General features: G+C 63.9%; 1 protein-coding gene across 1 annotated transcript; it reads left to right on the forward strand.

Moving 5' to 3' along the window:
• Nucleotides 1–2,741: 2,741 nt before the first annotated feature.
• Nucleotides 2,742–17,700, forward strand: LOC121095676 (cysteine-rich protein 2). Its single transcript, XM_040610837.1, has 8 exons — nucleotides 2,742–2,879; nucleotides 12,539–12,633; nucleotides 14,587–14,644; nucleotides 15,112–15,252; nucleotides 15,414–15,482; nucleotides 15,911–16,005; nucleotides 16,287–16,344; nucleotides 16,496–17,700. Exons 1-8 carry the CDS (start codon nucleotides 2,837–2,839, stop codon nucleotides 16,561–16,563), a joined length of 627 nt encoding a protein of 208 aa, XP_040466771.1. The 5' UTR covers nucleotides 2,742–2,836; the 3' UTR covers nucleotides 16,564–17,700.
• The last annotated feature ends 3,189 nt before the right edge of the window (nucleotides 17,701–20,889 follow it).

The following is a 20,889-nucleotide window of genomic DNA, read 5'->3' on the forward strand; positions in this document are numbered from 1 at the left end:
CGGCACTGGGTGTGCTGTCTCCAGAGAAGCTGTGCCATCCCTGCTTGCCCGGCCAGTGCCACCTGAGGCACCCGTCCCGCTGTCCCCGTGGTGGCCCTGGGACAGCCCTTCCCTTGGTGCAGGGCCATGCCAAGCCTAAGCCAGGGCAGATTAAGACACGACCAGCTAAAGCCACTTTGCTCCCGAACGAGCATATCCGCTTGGGATTTAGCGCATTTGCGGGCAGGGATTCACACCTTTAGGTGATTTGTCTTAATTGCCCCCAGCCTCTATGTGTGAAAAGCCTTTGGCAGCAGCGGCCGGGTGCTGGCTCTGCAGCACAGCTGAGCTTGGGCTTTCACCCGTGGCCGCCCCACACATGCTGTCGGGTGGATGCAACCTCCTTCCTTCCCCTCCTGCCTCCCCCCCCCGCCCCAGCCGAGATTTCCTATGGATCCAGAGGATTTGGAGCACAGACCCCTTCTGGGATGCCCCTCGCAGCGTGGCAGAGGAGCCGCTGCAGGTGCAGGGCTGCTGCTGGGGCACTCCGGCGCAGCGGCACACCGGGCACCGCGGAGGGGCCACCTGAGCACCCACCGGGCTGTGCGGGCAGTTGGCCCCCCAGAAATCAGTAACAGCTCCACAAATCCCAGCTCCTGCCTTGCCCTGGTTGCTGCCAGCACCGGGGGTGGCTGCTGACCCAGCCCGGGCATGCTGGCTCCGTGGCAGGGCACGCAGGGCTCAGCACCCCTCCATGGGGCCGTGGGGGGCTTGAGCACCCCGGGGGCACCGCCGCCACCTGCACTGCACAGGGACCTCGCAGGCCACAAAGCCCCACATTGTTGTGACAGCAGCTGAGCGTGGAGTGACGGCGACGCCTGGGTCCTTGCGACAGGGCAGGGTGTGCAGCCGATGGAGGAACCCGCTGTGAAGCATCACCATCCCATCCGGCCCCGGGCACTCGCTGGCCGGGGTCACCCCGTCCCACCCCACAGCCCTGTGTTCCCTTCCCAGGGAAGCGCCGGCTGGGCGCTCACAGCCGCGCCAGCTGCCGGCAGAGAAAGGAGGAATTATCTGACAATGGCGGCGGAGTGCCGGGCTGCTGGCTGATGAATAATGCAATGGCCTCGCTCGCCTCGCCTCGCCGGAGCAGCAGATTTCGTGTTTACCAACACCTGGGTCAAGCCTGCAGTGTGGGGGTGCAGGGGTGCAGCCCCCATAGCACCCCAGCCACAGGCCCTGCCGCACCCCCCCAGTACCCTCCTCCCAGGCACCTGCTGTCCCCAGCAGCCCCGTGGTGCAGGGTCTGGCCACTGGAGCACCGAGGGGCTTTCCCTGGTGTAGGGGGTCTGGACCCCACCATGCGGTACGCTGTAGGGTGGACGCAGCCAGCGCTCCCGCCTCAGCATGGCTTCGTGGCTCCCTGAGCATCCCTGGCAGCGCGGCAGCTGGAGGGATCCCTGACACGGGCGTTTCCATGGAAACGGAACAAAATGGCGCCAGGAACGGTGCTGCTGGGCCTGGCGAGGCGGCCTGCGCGGCCGGAGCAGGGTTACAGCGGGGAAGGGCTGAGGGTGCCGGGGCAGCGAGCGCGGCCGCTCACCCCACAGCTGGGATGGGGGTGACCGAGCCCCTCCGCTGGGGCCAGCCGTGGGACCGGCACCCCCAACTCGCCACGGCGTGCCTGTCTGTGGTGGGCAGCGCTGCCCATGGTGCCATGCCCTGTGTGCCACACTGTGCCAGCAGGGCCACCGCGAGCCGTGCCCTGCTCTGTCCCCGGCCAGCCGTCACCGCTCCCTGCTCCCCCTGGGCCTCTCGCCCTCGTCCCCCCCCCCCAGGGTCTCCCGTATCAGGCCTGTCATCCCGGCTACTTAATCTGGGTTTCTCAGTTACCCCATCCGGAAAAAATGTGTCTAAGAATACCCGGCGCAGGCACGGTGCTTCCCGGGGCGGGGGGCTGGTGCCCCCCCTGCGCCCGCTGCCCGCCCCTGCGCCCCCCACCCCACCTGGGCACCGTCCCACCGCGCCAGCCCTGTGTGGTGGTGGCTGCAAGTGTGGGACCAGGCTTGGGAGGGGGGGGGGCTGCTGACAGGGCACAGCGGGGGGGGGTGTCTCAGACAGCACTGGGCTTCCTCAGCCACCACCCTGTCACCCCAAAGGCCACAGCCACCAGCTGGGCACCCCCCTGCAGCCACACACGCCATCTCTGTGGCCAGCCCAGCTGTCTGTGCAGTTTGAAAGGATCCCCCCCCCCCCCCCCCCCCGAGGGCTCCCCTGTCCCTAGAGGAGGGGACTAAGCGTGCCTGGGGTGTCCCTAAACGGGGGGGCAGCAGCTCCTGTGCTCGCCCCATCTCTCGCCTGGGCTCGGGGGGGCTGTGGCAATGGGTGCCGGCCCGCAGGGCTGCAGGGCTCACCGGGACAGGCGGGGGGGGCACAGAGCCGGTACAATCCCACAGGTCATGTTGCTTGGTTGAAACCTTGTTAATTTTTAATCTATTTTTTTTATTTATTATTTACCCCCCTCCCACCCCCAGGAAAGGGGAATCGTGAGCACTTGCACACTTTGGGAGATGGGGGACAGGGGAGGGGACGTTTGGCGCGGGAGGGGGCTCCGCCGGCTCGGACCGTGCACCTGCCGCGCCCGGGTCCGAGCCGAGCCGAGCCGAGCCGAGCCGAGCCGAGCCGAGCCGAGCCGAGCCAGGCAGACGCTCCGCGGGCCCCGCCCCGCCCCCCCCGGGCGGTGGCGGGGCCAGTGGGCGGGGGCCGGGCGGAGCGGGACGCGCGGCTCGCGGCTCGGCGCGGCACAGCACGGCTCGGCTCGGCTCGGTTCCGCTCCGCTCTCCTCTCCTCTCCTGCCATGGCATCCAAGTGCCCCAAGTGCGACAAGACCGTGTACTTCGGTGAGCGCATCCTCGGGGTCCAGCCCCGCATCCCTCTCCCCGAGCCGGGGCGCATCCCTGGGACCCCCGCCCTGCCCCGGGTGCCCCCTCCCCGAGCCGGCGTACATCCCTGGCCCCCCGCCCTGTTCCCGGTCCCCATCCCGCCCCGCTGCATCTCCGGGCCCTCTTCTCCTCCCCGGTGCCGGGGCGCCGCCAGCACCCAGACACCTGCCCGGCAGCCGCTGCTCTGCCCCCGGGCCCCCCCTCGCAGCGGCCGCGGGCCCTTTGCTGCCCCCCCGGCCCCCCACCCCCGGGCAGTGCTGAGGGATGCTGCCGGCTGGCGCTGGGTCGGGGGGCAGGGGTGGGGGTGGCAGGGGGGTCGGGCGCACCCTCCCCTGCCCCCCGAGCCGAGGAGGTGAAGGGGGGGCGAGGAGGGTTGGGGGTGTGCCCGCTGCTTGGGTGCTGGGGGGGGCTCGTGTCCCCGTGTACCTGCTGGCTTGGGCCGTGGGGGAGCCCGGCCTCTCTGGCATGGGCAAGGGCGCTCCCGTGCGCGGGGGGGTCCCTGTGGGGGGAGCAGGGGGGGCAGGTGCAGGCAGCACCTTCCCCCCGGGGGTCGCGGCCGTTCCCTGCCGGCCCCGCTCCCGCTGTGCCGCGGGTGGGCGCCCGGAGCGCCGGGCCGGGCTCTCCGTGGGGCTTCCCCAGCCGCGGCCGGGCTCAGCGGGCCGGGCTGGCGTGCCCGGGCCGGCCCCGGGCGGCAGCGAGTCCCTGCAGGTCTCCGAGGGCCCGGCTCGGGGCTGTGGCTGGTCAGGATCGCTGGGAACCAGGGCCGGGGCGGCTCCCGTCGGGCATCCCGGGCCGAGCGCTGCCGCCCGGCTTGCAGAAAATGCCGGGAGCGGAGGTGGGAGCGAGGGCTGATGCCTTGATGCCTCGCCGCCGCTCCACCGGGAGCCTACCCCGGCTCGCTTCCCCCGCTGCCCCCGGGGTGGGCATCCCCCGGGCTGCCCTGCAGGCTCGGCGTGGCGCTAGGGATGGATCCCGCTCTCCAGCCCGAGCTGCCCCCTGGCATCTGCTGGCCATGGAGTCCAGCTGGCCTGGCCCAGCGCTGCCCACCTGCACCCCTCCTTGCCCGTCTCCCTCCGGGGCTCCAGGGTCCAGCCCCGGCTGCCTCGGCACGTTTGTTTGGCAGGGAAATACCAAAGGGTCTTGATGGTGCCCGAGCGTTTGAGGCGTTGCTTTCATTCCTTTCTGGCCATCTCCAAGTAAACACAGAGAAATAGGAATTTTTTCTGTCTTCCTCCTTTAAATAAACCTATTTGTGCGGGGGTGGGAAGGGCTCGGATGTCTTTCCTTGTGTGAATCTTTTCCTTTTTAAGCAGAAAATAGTGTGTCCGCCCAGCTGGCTGGGCACTGGCCTGGGGTCAGGAAGCTGCTTCTCTCGCTCAGGGACAAGCCTGCCCTGTGCAGGGGGCTGGGGCCGGGCTCCAGGACCACCGCCTTGCTGCTGGCAGGGGCCAGGCTGTGCCAGGAGGTGACATGCCAGCCCCCAGTGCAGTGCCCATGCTCTTTCTTTCTCCCCATGTGCTGGGGGACTTAGGGGTCTCTCGGGGATATCACCTGGGGGGAGCAGTGCTGTACCCCGTTCCCCCAGCTGCGGGCCAGCTCTCTCCCCCCAGGCAGGTTTCTGTAGGTGTCCATGTCTGTGACCAGGTCTGTGCTGCGCCTTGGCTTCCCCGTCCGTCTGCCCCGGGGATGCTTGCCTGGCAGGCAGGGAGGGGACAGGTGCCCGGCAGCCGGGGAACAGCAGCCCCCATCACATGCATCCCCGCAGGGACCCTGTGGCCCCCACTGCCCCTGAGAGAGACTGGGGGGATAAGTCAGAACGGGACCAAGACAGAAACTTCTCTGTGCTTGGAGCTGAGATAGGCATCAGCAAGGACACGCTCCAGCCTTGAGCTTTTTTTCCTTGAGGAACCACCCAGGCTCTGGCAGAATAAACCCAGGTCCGTTTATTTAATGCATAGAAACTGGATGCAACCTCTGAGCCCTCTTTCCGGGACATGACTCCTGGGGTTTCCTCCCGATGGACCATGTGGTTTGGTGGGAAGGCGATGGGAACACTGTGCCTGGAGTTCAGTAACGTTTGTGAATTCCTCTGCTGGCCCGAAGCTTAACGGGTGGTGATTCATAAAGCCCCGCTTGTTCAGGAGTGCTCCTCGCCTGTGCTGAATGGACGCTGGCAACTATAATTTCTCGAATGCCTGGGATTGCAGCTGTGGGTCATGTGTGAGAAATGCCACCGCGTCCCGTTCCGGGCCCCGCACAGTGCCGGAGCGGCTGACCAACGCCAACAATCGTGGGTACCGATGGAAAACTCATTTCCAGCCTGCCTGTTGCTTCATGCTCCCTGGAAAAATCCAGCGGGCTCCTCCCTGCGCAGTCAGGAGGATGTGGGTGTTTCCTGAGCTACAGAATGAGCTTTTTTCCTTTAAAAAGCACAGGGAAATATAAAAATAGTTTTCTGGCTTTTTGCTTTTTTTTTGTTTTTTTTTTTTGTTTTTTTTTTTTTAAAAAAAAAAAATCAGGCTGAGGTCTGTGACATTGTTTCCAGGAGTGGCTGGGGCTAACTTCCCTGCTTCAGGGAGGCTGGAGGGATGGAGTGAATGTTTAACCAGAGGAGCAGTGCTGCCGGCAGCTGCCGGGGCTGCTTCCCATCCTGCGCTGGCAGGTGGCTGGGGGCTGGGGCTGGGGGCTGGGGCTGGGTTATCTCTTTAGGCAGGAAGCACCGGAGGGACCAGAGTCGCCTGAAGCCAAACAGCCGCGCGTTTCCCCAGCTCCCTTTTGCACCACTAGCCTTAAATGAGTTTTGCAGGGTCCTTGGGAGCCCTGGCCAAGCCTTTCCGCCTCCTGTCCTCTCTTCCCAGGGAACTGCGGGGGATCGTGGCAGTGGGGGGTTTCCTGTTTTCCCATCCCAAGCGCGAGGCGGGCGAAAGCCTCGGGGATGCAGCAAGTGCACGTGCAGCAGGGTCTGCCAGCGGGTGGCTTTTGGGGAGCTCTCTGCACCTGCAGGGGTGTTTTGGGGCCGGCTGCTGTGCTGTTTGTTTGGGAAGGGGCATCCTGAAAGCACGAGGGAGTCACCCAGTAGCCCCAGGGCTTGTCCCAGTGGTGCAGAGCTGCTCTGTGGGGACAGTTCACCGGTGGAGTGCCAGGGGGGGACTAAGGACATGGACACATCCAGCTGGGAAGCAAGGAGGGTCCAAGCCCAGGGCGCTCAGAGGGGCCCGCACAGGTGCCTGGCCCCGCTGTCACACTGCCGGAGGAGAGGGGTGCAGCAAGACACGGGGTGCAGCGAGGTGTGGGGTGCTCTGCACGCTGGTGGGTCAGCCCTGTGGCAATTCCCTCTGCAGGGCTCTTCAATTAATAAGTAACCGCTGCCCTTGGCTTCAGGCACCGCATCAGCGCTGGGGGGGACAGTGGCCTGTCAGCGGCCGGGCAGGAGGGGCAGGGGAGCTTTATTTCGCTTATGGCCGTCCCTAACAAAGGAAGCGGCTCTTCAAGCCCAGCCGGTGAAGCAGTCGGCTCGGCAGCACGGAGGCTGGCTGGGCTCCTTGGGTAACCGCCTGCTCCGGTGTCTCGGGGCAGCTGCTGGCGCAGCATGTGCACCTTGCAGAGCAGTAACTAAGGATGCACCAGTTCCCTGCTCCCCGCGCAGGGCCCTGCCGGGGCGGGGATGCCTCTGTGGGAAGTTGAAGGACGGGCTGATTAGCATTAGCTTTTCCCTCAGGAAAAGAGCATGAGCTATAGAAAATGATCTGCGGGAGGGCAGGACGGGACGGTGTGATGTCTCGGTCCCCTTGCTTTTGCGCACTGGGAAGTGCACGCTTTGCTGGAGCTTGCTGGGGCTCCGGCAGGGTGCAGGGCCAGCACCTTGTGTGCGTGTTCATGGGCGGTGGCCTGCCTTGTGGGGAGCTGGGGCTCAGCTGCTGTGGGACACTGGGATCTGCAGGGATGTGCCTGCTGCGGTTGTGCCAGGGGTTTGTGCTGGCCAGCCTGAGTGCCCTGCCCTCCCTGGGCTGGCAGCCTGCGGGAAGCGGTGCTGGGGCCAGGGCCCTGGGGCTGGGGCAGCTCTCGGTAAGCCCAGCTGGTCCTGAGTGACTCAGTTTGGCGTCTGGTTTATGGAGCTTTGCACCCACGTCTTGGGTGCCAGGTAGGTCTTGGGCAGAGCTCCTTGTGTTCCCGTCCTCCCTCCCTGTCCCTGGCAGGAGCACAGGGATGGGGAGAGGTGGTGGGACTGGAAAGGAAAGGCAGAGCAGGAACGCCTGAGCGAGAGGTAATGGAAAAATCTGTCACTGTGATGTTGCAATCAGATACAGAGCTTGGAGCGTGTGCCATGGTGCCGCTTTTGGCTGCGGAGGGTAGTGGTGCCCATCACTCCTGCCAGTGGGCTGGGGGGCCCTGCAGCACCCAGGGAGGTGACGGTGGGGGGCAGGTCCTGGCACAAAGATGGGGAGACCTCTCCTACCAGCCTGCCAGGCGCTTCCCGGTGGGTATGCTGGTGCTGTGGCCCCCAGGGAGGTCCCGAGCATCCTCTCCCACTGCTGTCTCTGTTCACACTGTGCTGCCCACAGTCCTGGGGCCAAACCCTGCCTGGAGCTGGTTGTGCCCCACAGCTGTGGGGAGCCAGCAGGGGTGTGGGGGGTGTGTGTGAGATGCTGTGGTGATGGAGGGGCACTTTAGACAGGCTTGGCTGCTCCAGCATGTCTCTGAGTCCGGCTGTTACTGACACGGACCAGGAAACTGTCTCATCCTCCTGGCGCTGCCCACCAGAGATGGTATCTCAGCGCACAGGAGGGACACCGTCCTTGGGACCAGCGATTCCGCAGGGAGGGGTTTTGCCTGTGCCGGCCGTGCCCTGGCTCTTGGCTGGCTGCTCTGCCCCTCGCTGTGTGGCGGGGCGAGGGGGACCTCCGGCTGCTTGGATTCTTGCTGCTGGCCGGGGCTCCTGCCTGCAGCGCCTCACATGCGGGTCTGCGTCGCGGCGAGTGAGCAGCTGATTTCTTGGCCTCAGCCCTGGCTGAATGCAATGCCTGGCAAAACCCACTGCTGATCCTCTCCCAGCAGAGCCACGGTCGAGCTGCCTGGCCTCAGAGCTGGAGGGATGCATCCCGTGCGGATGCTGCTTGATGGAGTACAGCAGGCGGGTGGGAAATGGAGAGCGACTCTTGCTGGAGGCTGCCCTGGCCCTGTAAGCCAGAGCAGGAGGTGGAAGGCTCAGGACCAGGAGAGTGCCTGCAGGAGGTGAGGTTTTGTCGGCAGCGAGGCAGGGAGCGGTGGGTGCGCAGGAGCCATGCGCGCTGGGGCACCCAAGTGGCTCAGCTCGGGGGGGGGGGGGGGGCTGGGGTCCTGGGTAAGACCTCGCCTCTCTGCTTGGCTGGAAGCAGGACCCCTCACCTGGGGTATTCCTTGTCCCCCCCCCCCCCGGTGAGTCCGTACCGAGCTGGCTTTGTTGCACACTTGCAGGGAGCCCAGAAGCAAGCGATTCGGGGCCGGAGGGCTTGCCTCGCCTTGCTGTGGGGGAGCTGGATATCCACGTCTTGGCTGCAAAATCACGGTGCGGCATAACCGTCGGCAGCGGCTGTGTGGTGGGGAGAGGAGCTGCCTGGCTGTGCTCGGGGAGGCAGGAGGGGACGGGTGGGGGATGTGGGAAGGCAGCGCAGACCCTTCCTGGCGGACCAGGGCAGTGGCTGGCCGCATGGCAGGAGGTCCTCAAGCCATCCCTCTGCCTTTTCCATCTCCCAACCGCACTGAGAGGGACTGGGGAGAGGAGGAGGCTGCCGGCTACCTGGGCTAGCAGCTTTGTTTCCAGCCATTCACCAGGCTCCTTTCCCTGTGCTGATCTCTCTTCCTCATTCCTTTGTGCCTGTAACTGCTTTGAAGTGCATCTGCGGTGGGTCTGACAGCATCCCTCTTCTCAAGGGATGCCGGTCGCTGCATTCCCATGGGGATTTGGCATCTTTATTGCCAGACTGGGCTTTGTCAGCCCTTCCCCATGTCCTCCCAGGGCTGCCATGGGGTGGATGGGGCAACAGCCCAGCCCTTTACAGAGACGCGGCTGCAGCTTCAGTTGCTTTTGCTGAATAAGCCTCTGGCTGGAAGCAGCGCTGACATCAGGCTGTGGAAATACCTGCGTGAGGGCCTGGAGCCAGCTTGTCGCGGCCCCCGGCACTGAGGCTGGGCGGAGGGATGCTCCCTTCCCACCCCAAAAAGATGCACCCACCTGCTGCCTGCTCCAGCTGCCTTGCCCAGGCACGGCGGATAATTAAGGGATGAGCTTCATTGTCTCCAGGGTGGGGCTGCCGCAGGGAGCAGGCTGCCACAGCAGCCCCCTCGGGTGCTTGCCCGCTCCTGGCCTGATTTTCCCCAGCTGTGGTGGTGTCCTTGGCTGGTGCGGGCTGCACCTCTGCATGGTGCACATTTACCCCGCGGCTAGGTACTGCAGCCGGCCACGTACCCAGCCGTGCTCCTCCGCGGGGCTGTTGGCCATAGGGGGGAGGTTTATTATCGATGGGCACCCGGTGCCCACCCGCGGCGAGGTGGGTGACCCAGGGCAGGCAAACCCCAAGTCATGCACCTTTGGCAGAGTTCCTGGAGGCGAGTACCCTCAACCCTGCCCTTCCCAGGGGCGCTGCACGGCTGGTTTAAATTTAGTGGGCTTGAGGGAGCGTTGTGCCACAGGGCTGAGCGTGTAGGTGCGGGATGCAGCAGCGGGGCAGGACGTGTATGCGCTTGGGTTGATGCTGAGAGGACGCGGGTGCTGCCCATCCCTGTCGGTGGTGGAGGCTGGGTGCAGTGTGATGCCTGGCTGAGCAAAGCCCCGCTGGAGTCCCATGCCGTCCCGTGCTCCCTGCGCAGAGCTGGATGGAGCCCGGGCACTGCCTGGCCCCAGGCTGCTTTTGCAGCGCTGATAGAGGGGTGTCCCCGTGGAGCCAGGGGGTGGGGAGCAGGGCTCCCCACAGCAGCTGCCTGGGGGTCTTCGCAGCGGTGGGAGGGCATGGCCGGAGACTTTTCCTCCAGAGCTGATGCAAGGGTGGCGCAGATGTGGCCGGGTGACAGGAAATCTGGGCGCCGCTGTTTTCCCTCCGCAGTGATTTATGGGGCAGTGCGACCATGTGCGGGACGCCGCTGCCCTGGAAGTAGGCTGGGGTGGCTCCAGGCTGCTTCCTCCGCTCCGCACGAAGAACAATGCCGCCTGCAAAGCCGTCCTGGCTGCGCCGGCTCTAGCCGTGTCCCCCAGGTGCCCTTGTTTGCAGCCAGAGGGTGCCTGGCCAGCCTCTGCGTAGCATTTCCACCCCCAGGCAAGGGGCAACCCCCGCGGTTCCCGGGGTGTCCCCATGCCCCGGCAGCAGGACTGGGCACCGGGCCACCTCCTTCCTCCTGCCCTGTCCCCTGCCAGGGGCTGCGGGTGCCAGTGAGGTCCCCCTTGCTCTGTGTGGCCTGGGGGTGCGTTGGCAGGGGGGTGTGCATTCATCAGGGCGCAGCAGGGATCCACAGCTGCCTGAAATATTACGGGGGGGGGGGACACTGGGAAGGCATCTTGTCTGGTGGGGGCGGGAAGGAGCTGGTGTGGGCTGTGGCCGGCTGGAATTGCGATGGCCTCCGGAAAGCATCCGCCGGGAGTTTCCTCCTTGCTCTGTACCCGGGGCTGCAACAGCAGCAGGAGCTGGGGGTGATGCGGCCACAGCACAGCCTGCCCTGGCTGCGCATCCGCTGTGACAAAGCCGAGTGGCTCTTTGGCCCGGAGCCCCTGGCTCAGCTTTCAGCCCATCACGCTCCGTTTCCCTCCTTGGTCACCCAAGGAGGCACCCGTTCGTGCCGGGGAGGGCCGCGAGGATGCAGGGCTCCTGCAACAGCCCCAAGGCAGGGGGGTGCTGGGACCTCAGTGTCCCCCTCGCTTTTGGGGACAGCTTGCAGGGCTGGGGGCTGTGTGCCCTGGGGCTGATCCTCTGCCCCCGGGGGCAGCTGAGGGCTGCAGACGAAGGGGAAGGCAGGATCCAGCCCCGGGCCCTTCCCTGCCTGCTGCAGGGGGCTGGGGAAGCACGAGCCCCCCGGCTTGGGGGCTGGCAGAGATTTGCCCTGGCAGCTTTGAGCAGGCGGGCACAGACCCTCGGCTGTGGCGGGGCACCCGGCCACCCGCTCCCACCTGGGGTTTGGTCCAGCAGCCTGGGCTTGTGTGTGGCATCCCTGGGAGGTCAACTCAGAGCTGCTTCCAGCTGATGGTGGTCCCCCAAGGCCATCTCCCATGTGCCTGCCTGGGGATGCTCTCGGGGGTCTCCCCTGCCACCCCGAGGTGATGGCTCCTGCTCTGCCCCCTCGCGCTGCCCTCCTCTGCCACCGACCACCATGCTTTGCGCCAGGGTTGATTTTTTTTGGCTGGTGATGGCAGTTGTTCTGGCTTATCTTGGCCCTGTGGTGTGCCCCTGACGCAGCTGTTTGCCTTGGGAGGAGGGTGGCTCTGGAAGCCAGGAGCAGCCCATGGGGAGCTCTTGACCCCCATCTTGACCTGATGGGAACAGGTGACATTTGCTGAGGTCCTCGAGGGACAAAGGGCTGGGAAACCCGCTGTTGCAGAGGAGGTCTTGTAGAGCAGGGCCAGGCTCCGGCTGTGCTTTTATTTGCTTGTTAAATATTTTATTTGGCTCTTCTGATTTAGTTTTATGGTGGCTTTAACGGGATCATGCTGTTTTCCAGCTGTCTCTGCACATGTGCAAGAAGAGGGAGGGTGAAGGAGAATTGGTGGGGGGCACGGGGCAGCGCCCGTTCCCCCAGAAGCTGGGAGGGAGGGGGGATGGAGCAAGGCTGGGGATGCAGGATGAGGACTGGCAGCGTGTGCCACCTCCTGGAGTGCTCCTGGGGAAGAACAGCTCGGGGCCAGCTGGAGGAGGCGCATTCATGTAACCGGTCTTAAAGCATTTTCCTTCCTTGAATTTGCCCATTGGCGCTTTGAAACTGTTTTCTGTGCCAGCAACGAGCTGCTCTGCAGGTTTGTGGCACTCCAGGGCAATGCAGGGCTGGTGCCTGTGTACCCATCTGCACCTCGTGCCTGCTTCTGGGCTGGGGGCGAGGGGGGAGCACCCGCACGCCAAGAGACAGGTGTTTTCCAAACATCCATCCTTGGTGACAGCGGAGGCTGCCTGCCATCCCATCCTCCCGGCTGGAGGCAGGCGGGTGCCCTGGGAGCAGCACCAGCTGAGGGCTGGAAGCGGCCAGGGCTCCCCGGGGAGCCCAGGAGGCTGGTGTGCGTGTGGGAGGCATGACTAAACGGGTGGGGTGGGCATGGTAACGCCAAATATTTGAATGGGAGCAGGGTCATGCTGGGTAACGTGGTGGTAAAAAATAGATGCAGGGAGTAGAAAGGAAAATGCTACCGTTGCTGGAGTGGCGCGTGGGAAAGGGTGTCTGCAGTGGCAAGGCTGGCGCTGAGGGTGGGCGGGGGGGGGGGGGGGGCTGCGCCCATAGAATGGCCCTGGGGAGCCCGTGGGCTTCAAGCAGGGTGGTCCCCGCAGCGTGGCTGATATGCCAGCGTGCCGATGAGTGCAGCCCCCCGTGGTGCCCAGAGCTTGGCTTCCCCAGGGGCTTTAGCAGGTGCTGGGCAGTTGCTCACCCCTCTCTTGTGTTCCCGGCAGCCGAGAAGGTGTCCTCCCTGGGCAAGGACTGGCACAAGTTCTGCCTGAAGTGTGAGCGCTGCAACAAGACTCTGACCCCGGGTGGGCACGCCGAGGTAAGAGCCACCGGGGCGGGTGGTGGCGGGGAGCCCTGCTGCTGGGCAGGGTGGCCTGGTGGGCTCTCCAACACCCCAGGGACAGGGGATCCCAGGAACTGGGCTGGGGCAGGTACCCGATGCCATGCGGATGGGCTGTCCCTGGGGCACGCGAGCCCGGGGACATACACTGCGGCTTCAAATGCTGCTGCTCCAGAGCTCCCATGCACAGTCCTGGGCAAGCCACAGAGTGGTGCTGGCACCACGTGCGGTGCCCCAGCTGTGCCACCCTGGTGCGAGCTCCCAGGCAGCCTGCGCAGCAAGCGCTTGAAGCAGCTTCGTGCACCAGGCAGGCTTGTTTGGGCATCGTGCTGGCTTTCAAGGCATGCAGGTGCCAAGAGCCTGTACTGGAATGTGGTTAAAACCACCAAGAATCTCGGGATGAGCGGGTTGCCGTGGTGGTGCTGTCTCAGCATCGGTGCTTTCGGTGCCCTGGGGCTTGCGCTGGAGTGCGATGCCACTACGGCTGCCCAGCACTTGGGAGCACAAAGGTGCTGTGCCGGTGGTGGTGGCAGGTGCTTGGGCTGGAGAGCAACTGTGTTTTTCTTGTGCAGTGCCCCAGCGTGACACCCCGTGCCCTGGGTTTTGCACAGTGCCTGTCATGCCAGAGTGTCACCAGCTCTTTAGCGCGCTGTTAGCAGGCGGCACAGCTGAGGAGCGGGTGGCGGCGGCAGGGACAGCCGTGCTGGTTGCCACCAACCCATGAGGGGAGTGGGGCCTGTCCTGCCGGCGGGGATGGGGTTGCACGGGTGCATCTGTGCTTCGGGCCGGGTTAAGCCTGGGGGATTTGCTGCTTCTCCATATAAGGCCAGATTCTGCTCCCGTGGGGGACGGCAGCCAAGCCCCCACCGACTGTGCCAACAGCAGAATTTGGCCCTTCCCTGCATTTTCTCCTTCCTTTCAAAGCCGGCGTGTCCAGCTGGGTTGGAAAGGTGTCGCAGGGAGACCGACTAAATGTTTACCCTCCCCTCCGGCATGGTAACGCTGTGAGCATACTGACATTTATGCCTTGCGATGTTCTGCAGCCGCCTGCTGCCCGCCCGGAGCCTGCCCGCTCCCCCAGCCTTGACCCCCAACCCTCGCCTTCGGCACGGCAACGCTCAGGGCGGCGAGGGAAGGGACATCGCTTCTGCCAGCGCCCGCCCGGCCCGTTTTGGGCAAGGTGCCCTTGCCTTGCAGCAGAGGGGTTGGAGAGTGGGAGCCTGGGGCATGAAGCAGGGCTGAGATGCTGATCAGAGCCGAGCAGGCAATGGGGTGGGTTCGTGCCTGAGGTGGGGTCTCGGTGGGTTTTCCACACGGGGCAGTGTGTGTGGCAGCCCCGCTGGCCCCCTGCCCCAGCCACAAACGCTCGCTCTTGTCTCCTGGACTCTGTTCCCACTGGCCCGTGAGAAATGGCTATGGGACCTCCGGGGCTTATCGCCCGCTTCGTGCCTTCCTGCGATAATTGCCCCCAGCCGATAGCGGGGCCGATAGTGGCTGGGCTGGGACCGGAGCCCACACGGGGCCTCTGATCTCAGGCCGAGGCAAGGGGGAGGCTCAGCTCGGGGAAGCCACAGTGCTCTGTGCGCCTGACGGCCTGACCGCGCAGGGATGCTTGATGGGCAAAGCGATGCCTTACTGGGTCCCGGTGGCCCACTGCCTGGCTGGGACTGGGGGATGCCTCTCGACTGAACTGCCGAAGGTGCCAGTGCTCCAGTCCCACGGTATGGCATGTGCAGAACAGCTGGAGCATCTGATGCCAGTAAAATCCTTGAGTGCTCGGGTTGGGTTAGGCTGTCGCTGGCAGACCTGCAGGCTGGGTGCATTTTGGGGTAGTCATGGCCATGGTGGTGTCTGAACACCAGTGGGGATGGAAGAGATCCCAAGGGAGCAGTTGTTGCTGCTCAGCATCCTAACAGTCCCCTCTCTCCCCAGCACGACGGGAAGCCCTTCTGCCACAAGCCCTGCTATGCCACACTGTTCGGTCCCAAAGGTACGTCCATGCCCCCCGGTGCCTGTGCAGCCATGCCCAGGGCTGCAGGAGGGGTCAGGTCTCCCCATCCCTGCTGGCAGGGAGCCACGGCCCCGAAAGCACCCCAGGAGCCAGCCTAGCATGGGCTGAGCATCCAGCCAGCACTTTGCCACCCCAACCCTGCCATCCCTTGTGCAGAGGGAGAGGAGGGAAGGATCCATTCCAAATAGTTGTCTTTTTTCTTTTCTTTTTTTTTAATATTTAATACAAAATTCCCATTCAAACAGAAGGTGGAGTCACTCTCCTATCTCAGATGAGGTTGGAGAAAGCCTGAGTCAGGACGTTGCAAGCCGGGGCTGAGGTGCAGCAGTGCCTGCAGTGGCCCCATGGCTCAGTGGGGCTGGGTGCAGTGGGGCAGGGGGGCTGGGGAGAGGATGGAGACCCTGAGTGCTCCCAGGCCACCGCAGACCCTCTCTGCCCCATTGCAGGGGTGAACATCGGTGGTGCCGGGTCCTACATCTATGAGAAGCCGCAGATCGAGGGGCAGACTGCTCCGGGGCCCATCGAGCACCCGGTGAAGGTAGAGGAGAGGAAGGTGAATGCCGCGCCACCCAAGGGACCCAGCAAAGGTGAGGGGCAGGGCTGGACGGGCAGCCTGGCCCCCTCTGCCAGAACCACCGTGTTTGGTGATGGTGTGGGGTACAGGGTTCGAGTGGGGGTTCCTCTGCACCCATGTGTCCTGGCTGAGGTGTCACCCCACTTCCCACACCCCTGCCCTCTCTCCTTCCAGCTTCCAGCGTCACCACCTTCACCGGGGAGCCCAACATGTGCCCACGCTGCGGCAAGAGAGTCTACTTCGGTAAGGTGACCAGCAGGCAGTGGGTGCCCGCCCTGGGGTGGCACAGCCCTGTGGTGCTGGGGCTCCATGCAGGACCCCTGGGGGCACGTGGAGGTGGGGGAGTGGGGGGGATGGCTCAGAGATGGGGTTGGGGGCACAGAGAGATGTCCCCAAGGAGCCTGCAGCGATGGGTGCTCTTGGAAAAGGCTTCATCTGTATTTTGTCCCCTGCTGTCACCTCCCAGGTGGGTGGCTGGGCTTAATAGCTGTCCTCAGCCAACCTCTGTCACCTGGGAGGCAGCGGAGGTGGTGGGAGAGATGCGGGAGCCTGGGATGCACGGGGCTGTCTTGGGATTTTGTCTGTAGAGGTGATGTCCCCATGGGACATGCTCCCCCTTGGCATCTGTGCAGGGGGGCTGGTGTGACCCTCACTCCTTGTCCCCGCTCTAGCCGAGAAGGTGACTTCGCTGGGGAAGGACTGGCACCGTCCCTGCCTACGCTGTGAGCGCTGCAGCAAGACGCTGACCCCGGGGGGCCACGCTGAGGTGAGGATGTCCCAGCCCTGGGAGCCCCGGGTAGCACACGGGGGGGGTGTCAGCGGGGCATGGTTGAGCCGCGCCGTGCTGGTTGGGCAGCCCTTGCCTTTGGAAGAGGGCAGGGCAAGGCTGGCGGAGGCAGCTGCTGCAGCCTGGGGGGCACTGGAGGTGCTGGGGAGTCTGCAGGGGGTCAGCCGGAGAGCTGCCCAGCCAGGGGGATCTGTCCTAGGGACTGGCTTCTCCCCGGACCCCTGCCCCATGTGATGTGCTTCTCTCTTTGCCCCGTGCAGCATGATGGACAGCCGTACTGCCACAAGCCCTGCTACGGGATCCTCTTCGGGCCAAAAGGTGAGTGCTTGGGGTGGGGAGCTGCTCCCGGGGCACACACCCCACCTGGGCTGCTGCTCTCGACGCTGCCACCCCCCCAGAGGGGACATCTCCCTGGAACCCACCACCTCTCAACCTGGGTCCTCACCTTCCTGTGTCTCCCTCCGTGCAGGCGTCAACACCGGAGCTGTGGGAAGCTACATCTATGACAAAGACCCCGAGGCGAAGAACCAGCCCTAGATGGTGTCCCCTTGCCCCGCCGCCTGCTCTGTGCCCCCATACTAACCTGCTCGCAGCCGGAGCAGCCCCCGCCAGGCTGGCCATGGAGCTGTGCTCTCTCTGCTGTCTCTACTCCGGGCAGGATGGCCCTGCCCCCCGGGTTATATATCATAGTCTTTAATATAAGCTTCAGTGTTTAAAGGCAAAGGTAGAAGGTGTCTCTGGTGATTCCCAATGTGCTCTGCCCTCCCCAGTGCCCACCCCCAGCCCCCCCTGCCTCAAGCGTGGGAGGCAGCAGGGTGGGTGTGGAGAAGTCACCATGTGCAGGGGACAGCGAGTGGCAGCTGAGGGGATGAGGGTCAGGGGAAGGTGGTGGCAGGAGCCCCACCACGGGAGGGTGCTCCCGGCTGCCCCCCACATGGAGGGTGATGGAGCTGGGCAGGCATCCCACTGTGTTTGGGGATGGGGGCTGGTGGTCAGGGCACTCAGCCCTGTTCCTCACCAACTGCTGGGGACGTGCAAGTCCCCTGAGGGCTCTGGCCTGTCTGGCAGTGCTGCTCTTCTCCTGACCCTCCCCGGGCTCCGTGCCCTGGCCCTCGCTCTCCCTGGGGCCAGCTGCCACTCAGACTCTAGGGTCTGGCACCCCCTGCCATTCCCATCCCTGCACTCCCAGGGCATCTCTGTATGTGCACCAGCTGCTGGCTGGTTTCAGTTGGTGGTGTCCCCCCATCCAGGTTGGCAGCAGAGCCTGTGCCGGGGCGGGGGGGGGGGGGGGGGGGGGGGGGGCTTGTGGCTGCAGCCCTGGGGGAGTGGGCTGCTCCCCGCCTTTGGAAGACAGAGCACATTGGGCTGGTGGCTTGGCGGCAGGATGCCCGCCTGCTTCCCAGAGCCAGAGGTTTCTCGTTGTTGTTGTTTATTTATAAGCAGTTGTAAATGTGCCCCTTGCTTTGGAGAATGACACGTGCCCTCCAGTCTTGCCCGTCCCCCCTGTGCACCCCCAGCCCCACTGCTGCCCAGGAGGCCGGGGAGGGTGCTGGTGCAGGGGACCCGCCGGGGTAGTGAGCCCTGGGGTGCCAGCACCCTGCTCTCTCCGGGCTCCCTGCACCCACCGCAGGGCTGACTTTTGTTATTTGCTGACAATAAAAGTTTTGAGAGATACATTGTGTGGCTCAGCTTTGGGAAGAGCAGGGGAAGCTCTGTGTGCTGCACAGCATCCCTCTGGTCCTGGGACAGGTGGGGACCCTGCTGCTGTGGCAAGGCAGAGCAGCCTGAGCCCCAGCTGATCCTGAGCTGCTGAGGCCAGAGCTGCTCTTGGTGCAGCACAGGCTGCTGCCCTCCCTGGGTTTGTAGGGGATGGGATGGGATGGGATGGGATGGGATGGGATGGGATGGGATGGGATGGGATGGGATCCTCCCTGGTTTTGCAGGGTGGAATGTCAGGTAACAGGTGACGCTGCTCCCCCCAGCCAGGTCTTGCTGAGCAGGCACAGCGCCTGAGCAGGGCTGCCAGTGGGAAAGCCTAGCGTGGCGCAGCGAGGCAGGAATGCAGTGTGGCGGCATGGGCCAACCCCTGGGAGCTGCCACGTCCCTGGCCAGGTACCAGCCCGGCTGCCAGGCCTGGTTTTAGACACGCAGCTATTCCCCCTAGGAGCCCGGTGTCTGGAAAGCAAGGCACGGAGGCTGGGGCTGCCAAGGCAAACACCAGCTCTGGGAACCATTGCTCCAGCTCGTCCCCTCTGGCAGGTTGTTTGAGAGCCCCAGGGATGCAGGAACCTCACTGGCCCCGTTTGCTGGGGAAAACGGGGACCTGGCACCCCCTGCAATGTCTTGCATCCTTGTAGCAGCATCAGCCCCGGAGCTGCTCCATCGCCGTGCAGAGGAAGGGGGCTGGGTGCCGACCACGGCCGCGGCCTTGCTCCTCGCCTGGGCACGGCTGGGAAATGCAGCGGGCACCACGCAGCGGGCACGGGCATCGGGCATCGTGCCTGCAGGGAGCGTTCGGCCGCAGCGGCGTCCCCGGGGCTCGGGCCGTGGGCAGGGCAGTGGGCACAGGAGCCGCTGGTGTTCCCTCTCCCGGCAGCAATCCCAGCCTTTTCCCAGGCACGGAGGTCTCGGCAGCGCAGTTCCCAGGTTGGGACCGGGCTATGTGTATTTGTGTTTTGGCGGGGTTTCCATAGAGCCTTGACCCCCCTAATGCTTTAGGGGACAAGGCTGCTGCACAAAGCAGAGCGGTGTCGCTCTGCCAGCTCCTCCCTTGGCTGGCGGCAGGGAGCTGGGCCCTTGCAGCCAAACTTGGCCAAATTTGCCCCATGTAGCAGCTGCGGTGCTGGGGTGGGGGTCCCCATTACCCATCCAGGACCCAGCACAGCTGTTAGCAAAGCACTTGGTGTGAATTCAGCTCTTGTTGCAACTCGCCAGCCTTTTTGCTAGCCCGTGGCAATCCCCCGCAGCACGGAGTTTCCCCAATAGGCTGTATAGGCTGATTTTGCTCCCCATCACCCTACTTGCAGCTCAGCAGGGGTTTGCCCTCCCCAGCGCCCACCTAACCCCGCGCTTTGCACCCAGCCTCACCATGGGCACTGGCCCTGCTCCTTGGTGGGGGACATGCAGCAGGTTCCATCCCCAGCGCCTCTGGGAGCCCAGCACACATGGGGCCTCACCTGAGACCGAACGCATGGCCCGGCAGGGCTGGGAAGGAGCTGATGCAGGGCTGCTAGTTAAGTCAGTGGTCTTGAGACAGGGAGGAAGGCAGCTTGGGGTGGCAGGGATGGGAAGGGATGCCCCGATGGCTGGTACCTGGGTTAGTTCTGGGTGTGATACAGGGCAGGGCAGGTGCAGCATCCTGCCTGCTCCCAGGCAGCAGCCACCCAATGCAAGGTTTTATTTTGGTTTGGGTCTGGCTTTTTTTTTTTTTTTTCCTCTCTGTTTTCGCTTACATTTTCTTTTCCCCATGAGAGTTTTATTGGGGGAATGCAGTGAAATTAAAAATAGACAAAATTCATCTCTGCTGTGCAACAGGGTGCTGGAAAGCCTGCCTCTATCACAGCTTCCTGCTACCCCAAAAGGAATGATCTGGCTGCTCAGGCTCCAGGTGGGTGATGTCTCTTCACTGCTCCCCCCCCCCCCCCCCCCCCCCTTGATGTGGTGGGGGTCTGGGCACCCCTTAGAGCAGAAGGTGGCCCCCAGGTATGGCAGGTACCCACAGGGTAGGTGTTAAGACCAGGAAGCTGAAGGATGTAGCAGGGCTTTGGGATGCCATGTGGGACTATCCCTGTGCGTGCCGAGGGGTCAGGGCTGTCCCTGTGCTGCAGGGTCAGTGACCGGGACACCGACACAGCTGAGTGGCACTTTGCTCAAGCACAGAAGGCAGCTCTGGCCTCTAATTCTTGGTGCATTTTTGGATTTATTTTTGGGAGACCTATGTGAGCTAAAAATGCTTCTTTACTTGAGGCTTGGAAAACATCCTTCCCCTTGGGGCTGTCAAATATTTTATTTTTTTGCAGCTTGGACTTGCTAGTGGGATAAAAAAGTTGGAGGGCTCTGATGACTGCAGACATGCTCTCCAGGGTACGGAGGAAAAATAGAGAACAAAGTGGATGCAGCTTTGCTTGGAAAGCCCCCAAGCCCTGTGAACTTGTCCTGGGCAATTACCCTCGCTGGCTCCCAGTTTTCCTGGGAGCCAGTGGAGCTCAGCAAGGAGCCGTGACTTGCAGCTCCTCGCTGGGTGCAGGGCAGGGATCCCACCAGCTGCCACGATGCACCGGTGGTCAACCTGTTTCAAGGGCAGTCTGGCCAATGTCCCCAGGCTGCAGGAGGAGCAGGATTGTCACCTAGGGGTGTTTCTCAACAGAAGGCTGAGGGTGCTGGCACCACCAGAAACAGGGCAGCATCGCTTGCACTGTCATTAGTGACCCAGGAAAGAGACTGTGGTCAAAGGCTGGTCCCGGCGGGGCACAGCAGGCTACACATGTGGAAAACACCAGGGAGGGACCTGGTGGGGGTAGGAATGAGGAGAGCAGCCCTGTACTGCAACATCTGAGCCGGGAAGGGAGATGCAACCATGGCAGTGTGGAGGGGCTCCTGAAACGCAGGGAGACAGCAGGACAGCATGGCTGTGGCTGGCAGCACGGCTCTGATGTGCTGGGGGCCAGAGCAGCACAGCTGGGCAGCGAAGCAAGACAAATTTAAAGCATTTGCTGGGAAGTCACTAAATAGAAGCCAAAAGGGATGAAGTGCTGGAAGATGTGATTTAAGATGGGATATTGAAAGTGACCCAGTAAGCCCAGCTTGCTTCCGCAAGGGCCGAGGACTGGCTCTGATACTCCCTGAAGTCAGTGGTGCGGCTCT

Source organism: Falco naumanni, chromosome 11, assembly GCF_017639655.2.
Source record: "Falco naumanni isolate bFalNau1 chromosome 11, bFalNau1.pat, whole genome shotgun sequence".
Taxonomy (NCBI): Eukaryota; Metazoa; Chordata; class Aves; order Falconiformes; family Falconidae; genus Falco; species Falco naumanni.